The sequence below is a fragment of the Geotrypetes seraphini genome, chromosome 19 (genome assembly GCF_902459505.1).
Source record: "Geotrypetes seraphini chromosome 19, aGeoSer1.1, whole genome shotgun sequence".
Lineage (NCBI taxonomy): Eukaryota > Metazoa > Chordata > Amphibia > Gymnophiona > Dermophiidae > Geotrypetes > Geotrypetes seraphini.
The window spans coordinates 19081060-19096159 of record NC_047102.1 but is presented as its reverse complement, the minus strand read 5'-3'; the positions used below and the strand labels follow the sequence as shown (position 1 = coordinate 19096159).

The 15100-nt window shown below is 42.1% G+C and overlaps 1 protein-coding gene across 1 annotated transcript in view; it reads right to left on the bottom strand.

Moving 5' to 3' along the window:
* TMEM9B (TMEM9 domain family member B) overlaps window positions 1-6459 on the bottom strand; it is a 34878-nt gene extending 28419 nt beyond the window's left edge. The window contains exons 1-2 of the mRNA XM_033928377.1: window positions 6158-6459; window positions 2788-2879 (exon numbers count right to left, since the gene is read on the bottom strand). Coding sequence (XP_033784268.1) covers window positions 2788-2879; window positions 6158-6256 — 191 coding nt within the window. The 5' untranslated portion in view covers window positions 6257-6459. The remainder of the gene's footprint in view (window positions 1-2787; window positions 2880-6157) is intronic.
* Between the last annotated feature and the right edge of the window lie 8641 nt (window positions 6460-15100).

The following is a 15100-nucleotide window of genomic DNA, read 5'->3' as shown; positions in this document are numbered from 1 at the left end:
ACTTGAGTTTGATCTCACTAAGGTTAGAGCTTCGAGTACAATAAATGAGGGAGGATCACAAGAGTGGAGATCTGTCAACCTCTGTCTACCCTGAAGAAAAGGAAGCAGTTTCAAGCAACTGCATTCAGTTGCTGGCATTTACTTTAAAAATGATGCTGTATCCAGAACTTAGAGACAGTAAAAGAGGCAAAGAAGCTACTGGACTTCTAGGAATAACAAATGGTGTTAAATCTTCAGGTCTTCCCCCACTGTAACCCACCAAAGTGGCAACGGGTAGCCCGAGAGGGGAATGAGCTTCACCATAATTTGACTAATAGTACCAGATTGGGGAAAAAGCAAAACGAAACCTTATTAATATAAATCTGGAGCTCAGCATTTCATTACATGCTTTATTTATTTATTTTTCATTCAATTTTCTATACCGATCTGCCAGGGGAGCTCAGAACGGTTTACATGAATTTATTAAGGTACTCAAGCATTTTTCCTTCTCTGTCCCAGTGGGCTCACAATATATCTAATGTACCTGGGGCAATGAGGGGATTAAGTGACTTATCCAGGGTCACAAGGAGCAGAGTGGGTTTGAACCAACCACCTCAGGGCGCTAGGCTATAGATTTAACCACTGTGCCACACTCTCCCATTACCTGTCAGTGGCAGTGTACAGTACTCCCCCGATATTCACGGGGGTTCTGTTTCAGGAACCCCCGCGAATCTTGAAAAACCGCAAATACGGTTTTTAGCAGAGGAGACAGGAGAGGGCAGCCGGAGGGGCAGGAGAGAGCAGCTGGAGCACCGGCAAATGAAGGAAATCACTCGCGGTTTGTTCCGAGTGATTTCCTTCATTCGGGGGCCCTCCGGCTGCTCTCTCCTGCCCGGTCATCCGTGGTCAGAAAATACCGCGAATGACTGGGACCGCGAATCGTTAACCGCAAATGACCGGGGGAGCGCTGTATTCACTTTGGGAACAAGTACTCATTCAACATGGAGCAAACAGCATTTGAGAGAATTTTAATTTTACACTTACTACAGATGAGTTATCCAGGGCAGGGTTGACAGATTTTCTCTAAATCTGCATGGTTAAAATGAAAAAGGTGATGGCCTTCTGTGGCTTGATCAATATCTGGAAGTTCTATCACCCAAAAGAGCACAATAATACTTTCTATTCTGTACTGCAGTTTCTACTCTAGAAAAAGGTAGGTCTCTTAGTCATAAAATTACATATGATGAGATAGTATCATATGGTTAGACCTTACCCAATCTGGATACATTTAAAATGTTTAAATTCCGACCTTGTATGCAACTTCTTTGAATTACACCCCTTTTTTTTTTTTTTTTACTCCATCTTTTACACCCTATGCTGTCAATTAAAATTGTAATGGCACATACTATGCCATACTTTGATCGTAATTTGAATTTTTTTAACTGCTGTAATTGTCTATTGCTTATGTTTGACCGATTCTTGCTGTACACCTCCTTGAGTAAATTCCTTCAAAAAGGCAGTAATAAATCCTAATAAATAAATACCACACATCTGAAATGTTGTGTGATTTACAAGATACACAAAACAAAAATCCAAATGACATTCAATAAAAGCCAACAAAATAAACTCAAAGCAAATGAACAAACTTGAAATAAAACATCTCTACTGAAGAACATGAAAAAAGAAAACCTTTATCTTGGAATTGTAAAGACTTGGAAGTACTTTATTCATTCTAGGGAAATTGAGATGCTTAGTTACACTTGTATAAAAAGCAACAAAAACCTTAAATTTCATTTGTGCTAATACTAAAAGCTTTGATACAGCAGTAATGTGGTCATCAAGTGAAGATTTTGATCAGATTCATGTACAGCTTTAACTGTAGAGCTTTAAGAGCAGAGGCACCTAAACAGTTGTTCGTAGAAAGAACTACTAATGCGAGACAACATGGAACGATCATAAGGAAGAAAGAGGTGTAGCCTATACAGACACTGACGTTTAAACAATTACATTTCTCAAATGAGACTTGAAAAAGTTGGGAATCCAAAGTTATTCCCAGATAGTTAAGATCAGAGCAAAGTGGAAGAGGCTTAATGCCTATGGTGATGTCAGAAGGCAAATCAATCCTTTATTGTCTAGTTATCACTAAAACCTGCATTTTGGGAAGATTAGGGTGCAAACCATTCTCATCTAACTAGCTGGAAATTGAAGCAATTGCTGCTGAAAGCTGATCATACATAATGATGATATTATCCTTCACAGAAACAAAGACCATGATGTAATCCACATATTATATGAACCTATCAATATGGTTATTTCATGCATATGATGATCAGCCTGACTTTTCAACATTTTGGTTGACTTGCTTGTTCTGTTTCTATCTTGACTTGTTGTCTGTTTCACTGTTGTGTTACACTGTACCTTGTGAAATAAAAAAAAAGTAAGCCTAACTTCATAATAAAGTCCCAAAAAGGCTATAGATATATGTTGTACAACATGGCCAACAACAAAAAAAATCAATTGGATGATCAATACCACATTTTACTACTTGTAGCCTGTTACTTAAGAGATGTCATCTCATGAACAATGATGTCAAAAGTGGATGATAAATCCAAAAATACTGTTAACAATAAGTGTTGATTTTCTAGTGTTATCAACGACTGATTGATTGTTGAAGTTAATAATGATTTAAGAGTTTGTTTTTATATATTTCACACACAGCCCACCATACACCTGGCTTTTCTGTTAGTGAAGTTGATGTGTATCTTCCAGCAGACTTTTAGTAAACATTATACAAGCCCAAGGACTTACCAATCTTTCTGTGATATGTTTTTGTTGTAAATAAAGCCGGCATGATCTTTATAAGGTGGACAAATGCATTTACAGCGGACATCATGGTAATCCTATAATAGGAAACACAGATTTAATAGAGGGACATGATAGAAACCTTCAAAATCCTAAAGGGCATAGAGAAAGTAAATAAGGACAGATTCTTCAAACTGTGGGGAGCCACAAACACTAGGGGTCACTCGAAGAAATTGAAAGGGGACAGGTTTAGAACAAATGCTAGGAAGTTCTTTTTTACCCAGAGGGTGGTGGACACATGGAACGCACTTCCAGAGGATGTGATAGGCCAGAACTCTGTACAAGGGTTCAAGGAGGGTTTGGATAGGTTCCTGGAGGATAAGGGGATAGAGGGGTACAGATAGAACTTGAGGTAGGTTGTAGAGGTGTTCAGAAACCACTTCACAGGTCGTGGACCTGATGGGCCGCCGCGGGTGCAGACCGCTGGGCGAGATGGACCTCTGGTCTGACCCAGTGGAGGCAACTTCTTATGTTCTTAATAGTTATTATTCCTATCAATAGCCAAAAATGACAAGGCAGATTATTTGGATAAACCTATTACAATATACAGTATGTTCACTTCTTAAGATGGGGTGTTTAAAGAGCATAAAACTCTTACTTATTATAGCTGAGAGATCAAGTGCAGATATTAAGATGGGGACAAGATGTGTGGTACAGAGTCCATTTGGATAAATAAATGGGAGTGGAATGGAGGAGAGGCCTAGTGGATACAGCAGCTGCCTCAGCACCCTGCGATGCGAATCACTTAACCCACAGTGCCCCAGGTACAAAATAAGTACCTGTGTAAAATACGTAAACTGCTTTGATTGTAACCACACAGAAAAAGTGGTATATCAAGTCCCTTTTACGCTAAACTCAAGGCAAGTTGTTTATACAGTTAAACAAGATATAAGGAATTGATTTAGTTATTGTGTGTGTAGCAAGCTAGTCCTAGTGTATTAAAGGCTTGAGTGAAGAGCCAGTTGGGCTGAGGCTAAGTAATTTACCCAGGTCTTTGGGAATTAATAAGGTCAATCCTAGATTTATGGCAGCCATGTCAGGGTAAATTATTAGTATAAATAACCCAGAAATAGTAACCATTGGCTATTTATTCATATTTATATTGCACTAGGAGGTTTTTTGCCGATGAGGGTCTCTGCCTGGACACCTTATACCACTGCTGTGGTGGTGGGAGGCTTTTCCTTCTAATGGTGGTCCTTCTGACTCATGTTATTGCTATACACACTTTTTTTTTTACATTTCATGTGAATGTGTTCTATTTATTTCGGGTAAATTATTAGACCGTAAGAACTGATTTCAATGGGTAAAATCTGTGATTACAAACACCACAGCATACAGGAAAGTACTTTACATTACATTACATTACATTAGTGATTTCTATTCCGCTTGTGCCTTGCGGTTCTAAGCGGATTACAAGTTAGAAGACTGGACATTTCCAGTAGCATTGCAGTACATATAATCAAGAATGCGTTAAGTTACAATTGTTGTTCTGGACTTTTCCAGGATAAATTGGTAGTAGATATTAGATAGTGATAGGTTGTTTAGACGAATAGAGATAATATTGTCCGGATTCTGCTGTTTAGACGAATAGAGATAATACTGTCCGGCTTCGGGTGTTGCTAGTGGTGGTGTTAGGGTAGTCATGAGAGCATTTTCTAATACTTTTGTGAGGTTATGATGATGGGAAGTGTTTTTTGAAGAGATGAGTTTTGATTTCTTTTCGGAATGCTTTAATGTCTATTGATTTGGTCAGTAGATTGGTGATGGTAGTATCGATCTTTGCTGCCTGTGTCGCTAAAAGGCTGTCATATAGTTTCTTTCGTCGTGTTCCTTTGAGAGGGGGGTGAGTGAATAGGCTCTGAGTTCTCCTTAATCTGTGTGAGAGGTTACGGTGTAGTCTGTTGTTTAGGTAGCTGGGTGCTGTTCCATGTATTACTTTGTATAGTAGACAGTAGAATTTGAACTGGGATCTTGCTTTTATTGGTAGCCAGTGTGAATCTAGGTATGCTTTGGTGATGTGGTCATATTTGCCTAGTGAGTAGATGATTCTGAGGGCTGTGTTCTGAACTGTCTGTAATTGTTTTATCATGTATTTTGGGCATGATAGGTATAGGCTGTTACAGTAATCTACAATACTCAGTACTAGGGATTGTACTAATATCTTGTATTGATCTTTGTTGAAGAATTTTCTTATTTTTCTTAGGTTACGTATTGTGAAGAATGCTCTTTGGATGATTTTGTGGATTTGAGACTGCATTGTGCAGTTTCTGTCTAGTTTACAACCCAACACTGGCAAAACTTATGTCCTTATGTTAACTGTCCAGAGCTGGCAAGTTACTGAGTTCCAGGAGTGAGATGGTAAGCCAGTCTGGAGATCTGACAACCTCATCCTGATGCATTATGGATCCCATAAGGGTGGAAGCAGGACCTATAACTACTACTACTATTATTTAACATTTCTATAGCAAGACATACACAGCACTGTACATGAACACATTTAAGAGAAGGTCCCTGCTCAGTAGAGTTTACAATCCAATTAACAGACAAAAGGACAAGTTGGGACTGAGGGAGTTTCAGCAGCATTTGGGATCTAGGTAGAAAACAGGACTGTCCAAAACGCCTCCCCAGATACATTGGAAAGCTCTGGAATTTAGAAAATGACAGAATTCATCATGGATAACCGTGGGAAACCATCCTCTTGTCATTCTTTAAGGAGAGAGGGAAGAACCAGAGTACGAATGGGCTCAGCCACTGACCCTCAAGCCTTGCACTGAAGAAGGACCGAGGTTGAGATAGACACAAGAGAATGACAGTCTCTGGTATCTAGAGCAGATATTGTGATGTCACAATGCCTCATTCCACCAATGCCTAAGAGCCAACCTCATCAGTGATGTCACAATGGGTTCATTATCTTATACTTGGCTCACATAAGAACCAGAGTACGAATGGGCCCAGCCACTGATCCTCAAGCCTTGCACTGAAGAAAGCTGGTGAAGAAGGACCGAGGTTGAAATAGACACAAGAGAATGACAGTCTCTGGTATCCAGAGCAGATATTGTGACGTCATAATGCCTCATTCCACCAATGCCTAAGAGCCAACCTCCATCAGTGATGTCACAATGGGTTAATTATCCTATACTTGGCTCACATAAGAACCAGAGTACGAATGGGCCCATCCACTGACCCTCAAGCCTTGCACTGAAGAAGGACTGAGGCTGAGCCAGACACTAAAGAATGACACGGGATGTTTTCCCGCGGTTATCCACGGGGGGACGGCGGTTAAGCCCGTCACCGCGTCATTGTGTGAAACTCTCACCTTCTCGCCCTGGGCCACTGGCGCAGTGAAGAGGAAGAGCAGCAGGTAGAGGGACAACCCCCAGGCGGCCCGCACGCACTCACCGACCCAGGCCGCCATTTCCTTCCCCTCCCCCTCCCTCCCTCTCCCGTTATTCAGCAACAAAGTCCGCCTCCCCGAGAAAACAGCGCAACAAGCTCTGCTCTCCGAGCTGCCCCAGAAGCCGTTTCCCCCCCTTACACCGGAAAAGGGGGGGGAGAGAAAAAACCGACACTCGCCTCCCTGCAGACCGCTTTCCGTACTCCGCGGCGTAACCCGCTTGACGGTCCGACTACTTCCGCTTCCTGAGAGGCGACGACGGAGGGGAGGGGCTGAGGGCGGGGTCGAGAGAGAAGAGGCCGGGCGGGGGCGTGGCCTGTGGCGCGAGGTCTTTTTGGCGCGAGACTGTTGGCAGAACCAGCCGAAATCATTGGACTAGGCGGTTTTTGAGAAAACGATTAGGGCTCCCGTCGAATGTATCCGTTTTAACATCATTTTCAGTAAGAGAAAAGATCTGTCAGAACGAAAAAGAAACCCCCAAATCCCAACAATTCGGATCATCCCTGATAATCACTTTTAAGAAGGTTATATGATTTGTATTATTGCTGAATATGAAGTGATATATTTAATGTTAAAATGTTTTAACTTACTGTCACACTTATTGTAAGTTTGGAAAATGAATAAAGATTAAAAAAAAATAAAAAAAGAATTCAAATTATCGGCACTGCCCTATCAGTGGGGCAAATTCCGCCTGGCGCTTCCATTTTCATTGCAAACAAAGCATAAGCTGTCCAGTGCAATAAACTGATCCAGCACCTTCAATACTGAGACAATCCCTTGACCCTGCTGGGTCTATCGCTTCCAACCATTTGAAAATGGAGACCCTATAGTGAATGTCCTCAGTGAGTATAAGCAAGCAAGCAGATAGTATTTCCTTAGGCCCTGATTCTATAAATGTTGTCGGTCAACTGCTTGGCATTTATTAGGGTTACCAGATTTCTTCGCCACAAAAAGAGGACTAGGGCACCATTTATAAAATCTTGAGGAAGGGGTAAAACGCGAACCTCGCGGATCTAAACCCGTACGGCCTTAAAAATCTGAGGACCGTGTCGGTCCGTGTCCGTGGCGCTTTGTAGTTTCTGTCGCTGACAGACCTTGAGGAGATTTTTGCGCTGACGGATCCGTCTCAGCATAGGGAGGGAAAAGTGTTAGGATCCGTCAGCATAGGGAGGGAAAAGTGTTAGGATCCGTCAGCGCTAAAAATCTCTTCGAGGTCTGTCAGAGCCAGAGACTCGTGCTGGAGTTTGGAGACTTCTTTTCCATAACGCACGTCCAAAACCTATGTCCCCGCTCTCTTGGCTTCTGCTCTGCCGCTCCAGCACGAGTCTCTGGCTCTGACAGACCTCGAAGAGATTTTTAGCGCTGACGGACCGACACGGACCTCAGATTTTTAAGGTCGTAAGGGTTTAGATCCGTCAGGTCCGTGAGGTCCGCGTTTTACCCCTTCCCAAAATCTTGCCCTTAGTGTTTATAAATCTTACAAATCAGCTGATGGATGGATGGACAGTAATTTGATTGATCCCATATCAGTATGTTTTCTTCTTTCAACATTTTTTCTTGTAGCTGAGAGGTTTGTATTTTCAGTGAACACTCGAAGTTACAGGGAAATACTTTTAAAACCAATTGCAGGAAATTTTTTTTTCACTCAGAGAATAGTTAAGCTCTGGAACACGTTGCCAGAGGATGTGGTAAGAGCGGATAGCGTAGCTGGTTTTAAGAAAGGTTTGGACAAGTTCCTGGAGAAAAAAGTCCATAGTCTGTTATTGAGAAAGACAAGGGGGAAGCCACTGCTTGTCCTGTATTGGTAGCATAGAATATTGCTATGCCTTGGGTTTTAGCCAGGTACTAGTGACCTGGATTGGCCACCATGAGAACGGGCTACTGGGCTTCATGGACCATTGGTCTGACCCAGTATGGCTATTCTTATGTTCTTATGCTGTGTTCTAGTCATGGCCTCTGATCTTGGTTGAAGGTCAGTACAGAGTACCCCAAAACAGGGCAGAGGTGTGGCACAGTGGTTAAAGCTACAGCCTTAATCCCTCCCCCCCCCCCCCGAGGCTGTGGGTTCAAGCTCATACTGGTCCTTGTGACCCTGGGCAAATAACTTAATACATTAGATAGATTGACCCATTGGGACAGACAGAGGAAAATACCAGAATAAATTCATGTAAACTATTCTGAGATTCCCTTGGACAACAGTAGAAATTAAGTTTCAAGTTTTATTAAAATTTTGATGTATCACAATATCATAATTTCAAAGCAATTTACAATTAAAAACAGGATCTTAGTTATTAACTACAACAAACACATGAACATTACGAACTGATATGTTGGGGAAGTAGGGGGAACTATAATAAGCATAGTAAAGGAAACATAAAAGGTAAATACAAAGGGAGGGTAAAACAATTTTTAAAGTATTAATAAGAATTAAAAGAGAACATTAAGAGATTTTGTTTTGTTTTTTTAATTTCTCGGAACCTAAGACAGAGGAGACGTGAGTTTCTGCAAGAGCGGGGTCAAAGGAGAATCTGACAATTAGGTCTCGAAGGCATCCTTGTACAACCAGCATTTGAACAGTCCTTTAAATTTACTTAGTGCACTGTTCTCCCTAGCATCTTTTAGCTGGGCATAGATTCCTGTTTCTCATATGGGCAATAGTAAGCCTCGCCTTTAAAGCATGAATGACGACCAGGCAACATCAACAAAGCACAGTTACTTACCGTAACAGGTGTTATCCAGGGATAGCAGGCATATATTCTCACATGTGGGTGACGTCATCTACGGAGCCCCGATGCGGACAGCATCTCAAGCAAACTTGATTGAAGATTCAAGCTTGCTATGCTGCATCACGCATGTGTGCCTCCTGCTCCACTAGAGGGCGCATCCCCTCCTCGTGGTCTCCAGTTCGTTTTTTTCCGCAGTGCTAAGAAAACACGTTTTTTCTTAGCTCTGCTCCAAGTGCCTTCTTACACCGTGATTTTTTATTTTTTTCATTGTTCAAAGTCGCTGTGCATATTAATCTTTCTTTTTCCTGCTCATCGCGCTTAACGCGCCCTTTTCTCGCGATCCGGGGGCTCCCGGGTCGTTGCGGCCGCGCGGCCTGATTGGCCGCGGCCGCCTGAAATTCCTATGTCCCGGCCCGTTTCGGGCTTTAAAAAGTGCACCGGATGCGAGCGTCTTCTATCACTCACAGACCCGCATCGCTGGTGCATCCTCTGCCGGGGGCCGACCATCCAACAGAAACTTGCCCCCGGTGCGCAACCTTCCAACACCGGGCGCTCCGACGACAACGGGCCCGCATGGCTGAACTATTTGCCGCCGATCAACCCTCGACCTCGGCCTCGAGATCGCCTTTAAAGCATGAATGACGACCAGGCAACATCAACAATATTTTATATAGGGAAGAAAAGAGACTCAGTTATTAGCTTAATACCCTTCACTGTTATGGTCTGAATGCTGATATTTATTATATTGACTCTCTTAAACATCTAAGCATTACATATTCTAACTGTTTTAAACATTTATTTATTTAATACATCTTTTTTTTCCACTTGCAGTCCATTCGTTGTCCTTTGTGATGGTTTCCACCAGATGGCGCCATTGTATTTGAAATATTGTATCTTTTACTTTACAGCCTATTCACATTCGCTGTCTTTTTGTACCGTTTCCACCAGATGGCGCCATTGTAGTTGAAATACAGTATCTTTTACTTTGTAGCCCATTCATCATTCATTGTTTTTTTTACCATCTTCATTAGATGGCAATATAAAGTACATTATTATTATTATCCAGTATTTCCTATTGCACATATAGATATGTTTCCAGTAGTTTCAGCTCATTTTATTATTTTAATTTAATTTTTACTTTCTCACCCACAATTTGTCTGCAACTTGATTTTTGTATTTTGCTATGTAGATGTGGGTGTTTTCTGCATTGCCCCTCACATTGATAACTCAAGTTTCTTTGATATGAAAAGTGGAAGACTTGAAGTTCCATCTCAGGTCTTTCGGTACAGTTCTCATTCCACAGTGATAGTCCTCCTCTGTCTGACAGCAGTGACTCTGGACAATGGCCAAGGATGGATTTCCGATGGGTGATCTGTGCCTAGAAGTGTCTTTTGCCATGACTTTAAAGAGGGAGGTGCATCTGCTTTCTCCTGCGCAGGCTTTAGCCTGAAGTATGATTAATTGAAGGGGGTTCCCCACCCCCTTTATTTGGTTTTAGAATTTTAATTTGTGAACCCCTTTCACTTCTATTACAAATAAGTTCAGAATAAACAATAACTCTGAACCGTACAGGACTCCAGAGTCTCACAGGGTCCACTAGCTCCAGAAACTGATGAAAGCAGATAAAAAGCTCTAATAGGAGGGACAGCTCATATCATGCTGGGAGGAATAAAGATTAGAGCTGGAAGAGAAGGCAGTCAAAAATCAGCTTAGGGGCAAGTGAGATGTGAATGGAGCCCTTCCTATTTACTTAAGAGGAGAAAACAATTTAGATAAATTTAAGAGTAAACTTAAAATCTTTCTTTTCACGGATGCTTTTGAAACTTAAAAAGCTTGACTAAGAGTTTCATTTTATTTCCATAACCTTATTAAGGTTCATTGTTTATTCCCTCCCTATTGTTTTTTACCATAATTGTCTTCTTTTCTATTAGCAATTTGTATTTATCTACCCATCCTTTCCTCTCGTTTTTACATGTTTGTAATATTAGTCTTTGACACATTACGTATGTTTAGTTCTTGCTTGTTTTGCTGCCCCCATAATTGTATGTAATTTTAATGGAATGTTCATCGCTTAGAAATCTGAGTAAGCGATTAATCAAATATACAATAAACTTGAAACTTGAGCCTCCCCCCCCCCCCCCCGTGCCCAACACAGAGCTCTATCAATGGACCTCGCTCCTGCCTTGCAACATCGCCAGTGCCAAGACCCTCTCTCTCACACACACAGAGTTCTTCCAAAGCATCTCCTCCTATTCTAGTATACTTGCTCTGCCAACGCACCTCCTTTCTGCTCTGCTGTTCCAGTTCTGAGACTCTCAAACAGACAAAGAGATCCGTCTGCCAATGCATTTCACTCCTTCCCTGGTATGGAGACCCTCATACACAGAGCTCTGCCAATGCCCCTCATTCCTGACCTGCGGCACCCTCTCTACTGCCTTCAGCTACCTATTCCATTCATTCTCTACATTTATCATTTCATTTGTCATACTTGTGTTACAACTTCTAGATGTGTGATGGTCGCATGAGACTCTGCTGAAAATCTGGTTTCCAGCCATCTGTATTGTGTTAATGCTGTTATGACTATCAGGGGGACACTTGCATAGGGCTCTGAAGATCTGCTCTTCAGCTGTCTGTGCTGTATACAAACTGTGTGCATCTTATTAGAAAATTCTCAGGAGGAAATCGAATACCGAGGATCATTGGTTATTTCACTGGATTTTGAGCAAGACCTGAATTTAATTATGAAGGCCTTTTTTCGATTTCCCCATAGTCTTTTTATGGGACAAAAAACTAGAATTTTCCCAGAAGTTACTAAAATAACACAGGACCACAGAAAGTTGATTCTAGTTATGAGGGAAGAAGCTGTAAAAATGGGAGCAAATTTCTTGTTATCCTATCCATGTAAATGTCAGATAAAATATATATTTGTTGAGCCAGAGCAGCTTCGAACCTTTTTGGATGCAAAAAAATGAATGCAATAGTATTAGAGTGTAAAGAAAAGAAGGCCGGTTTATACCGCGTTAAGCTTTACCTGTGCAATGTCTTATACTGCGAGCCCTGCCACCTGCCTCGCGGGCCCCTGGCTAAGCACCATCTGGTGAGCCCCGCTCAGAGCTGGGTGAGCCATAGGCTGAGCCCCCGCAAGATCGCCACTGCACGGCCCATGAGCTGGAGAACCACAGCATGTACTGTGTGCAGTGCAAGATGCCCGTCTGCTACCAGTGCCTGGAGTTGGGCAAACGTTCCAGGGGCCATGTGGAAGCTACGCAAGGTGAGTGCATGTAATTAGTGCCGGAGGGGTGCGGCAGCAACCAACACAATCCGTGCATGGGCGGGCCACCTCGAGGGATGGCAAGATGGCCAAGCTGCAAACAAAGAGAGGCTAAATAAATAGCTTAGCCCGCGAGGAAAGGATAATTGGGCTACCCTGTGTTCATTTGGTTGATTTTGGTTATGCCACTGCATACTGAGTCAGACCAATAGTCCATCTAGTCCAATATCCTGCTTCCAACAGTAGCCAATCCAGGTCAATGTACCTGGCAGAATCCCAAAGAGTAGCATATTCCATGCTACTGATTCCATAAGTAGTGGCTTTTCCCCCATGAACTTGTCAAACCTTTTTTAAACTCTGATACACTTAGAGGGGCATAATCAAAAGGGACGTCTAAGTCCGTTTTTGTCTAAGTCGCAAGTCGTCCAAGATTTGGTTATATTATAAGAAATTTTTCTGTTTTTTTCCTCTTGGAATATTTTCCTTCTCTGTGTTTCATGTAGCAAGATGTTCTTGTGAATTGTATTTGAAAATTATAAATAAATATTTTTTTTTAAAAACACAAAAAAACAGTCCACCAATCAATACCCTAACGTTGCTTCATGATGCACATAATATAGCAATTACTTCAAATGACCCGAAAAAAAACAACAGGTCTACAAAATCTGCAGGAATGATGCCCACTCCCTCCTATGGGAGGGGCCTTAGGTATCTGGCCAATCAGAGCTTTAGGCCCCTCTCAATGCATCCCAGGATGCACCGGGAAGGGGAAGGCTCACCATTTTGAAGAGGCGGGCCTGCCAGCAAGAGGAAGTAGATTTCTACAACAAGGTATGGGAGGTGAAGTAGGATTTGAGGGGTGCTTGAACTGGGGGGGGGGGGTTCTGACTTGCCTCCCCAGTCCACCAGACCACCAAGGCCTTCTCTTTGGAACTTGGCAGGTGGTGGGAGGGGTTGGAAGGTTGGTGTTAGGGGCAGTGTGGGGGTATGGAGTGGTCCAAGTTTTGGACAGTCAGGGGTGTGGGGGTGGTCTGGGTGGCCAAAGCAGGATGGAGTGGACATCCCTCCTGACTTTTTTTAAAGTTGTTGGGAGGGTTGCCATTGTCGGGGGAGGGGGGTTGGTGTATGTGAGGGGGGTCTGGGTGACCAAGGCAGGAGGGAGTGGGCATCCCTCTTGTCTTTCTTTTTGGGGGGGGCGGTGGCTGCTGGGGGTCAGCGTGACTTTTTTTTTCAAATTGGGAAAGGTTGATTAGGTCTTCTCATCCCCTCCCCCCCCCCAAAAAAAAAAAAAAGTTGTTCTGGCTCTCTGTAACTGCTTTTGTTCACTGATCTAACACTGTAAATTATCACTATGTAACATATGAATCGCTCCTAACCCCACATTGTATCTACCTACAATGTAACAAATTTACCTTCGATTATAACCTGCCTCAAACTACACTTGGTGAGTATTTGGCAGGATATAAGACCACATATGACAATTTATTTTTTTTTTTTTTTGTAAGTTCTTGTTGTAATACATCTTGGATAATTCTTTTGTAATCCGCCTTGAACTGCAAGGTAATGGCGGAATAGAAATCCCTAATGTAATGTAATGTAATGTAATAACATAACACGTAATGCAGCAAAAATGGCTTAAGGCAGGTCACACTTGTAATATCCAAAAAAATCAAAGATGAGCATGAGTGTTCACTCAAATATAATCAAGATACACCAAAATGGAGAGTAAACCAACGTGTAGAAAATTATTAAACAGATATGAAGGACCTCATACACCCAGGACACTAGTTTTCTGTTTTTATGTCCTTAATGGGGTAGTGTATTTCATCATTGATCCTATAAAAATATCTATATTTTTGTGCCGTTTTTTAAAAATTTCATTTTAACTTTATTTTTCTATGTGCCAAAAAGGAGCAGCTGTTGTGCGAACAAAAAAAAAACACAAAACTTTCAAGTTTTCAGAAGCAGTCACTCGGTATGGAAAAAAAATAAGTTTACGTAGAAATGTAAATTTAAAATGAAATTAAAAAACGGCACAAAAATACAGATATATTTTTATAGGACCAATGATGAAATACACTACCCCATTGACATTAAAAAAAAACCTGAAAACTAATGTCCTGGGTGTATGAGGTCCTTCATATCTGTGTAATAATTTTCTATATATGTTGGATTGAATGGTTTACTCTCCATTTTGGTATATCCCACTTTAGTTATGCACTAACTTGCGGTAATTATTTTTTCAGAATTTTTTGGGGTGGGGTGAATCAGGGGCAGAGAATGGATAAGAATGCACTAATTGACTAGCACATACACATTACCATCCATGACCCCCCCCCCCCAAAAAAAAAAAAAAATTTTAAAAAATTGGCGGTTGACAGTTTGGTGCTCTCTCTCCCACCCATTTCTCGATGTTGTACTTTATATTTTTGGGGCAGCTGCCATGCAGAATCAATGAGCAGGCCTGTCCCAGAACCCTTCATTCTACTTCCGGGGACAGGCCTTCTCGTTGACGCTGCACAGCGGCTACCCTGAAGATTTAAAGTACAGAGGAGGGAGGAGGTGGAGTCAGGAGCTGGTGATGGGCCATGCCGCAAGATTCCAATGGGGCTGTGGTGGAGCCCCTGGGCTCCCCCCCCCCCACCCCCCAAACAGCGTTCGCTGCCTATGAGCACAGCCATAATGTGGGAGCCCTTAACGCAACTTAAGAGGCAGTAAGTGCTCTCAAAGTAGTTTGTTTTAAATGACTGCATGCTAAAACTAACATTAGCACAGGCCATTAATGAAACAAATTGAGAAAAAAAAAAGCCTGCTAGAAATGGGAATAGCATGCAGGAAATGGTCACGTAAGGATGCACTAAGCCCATT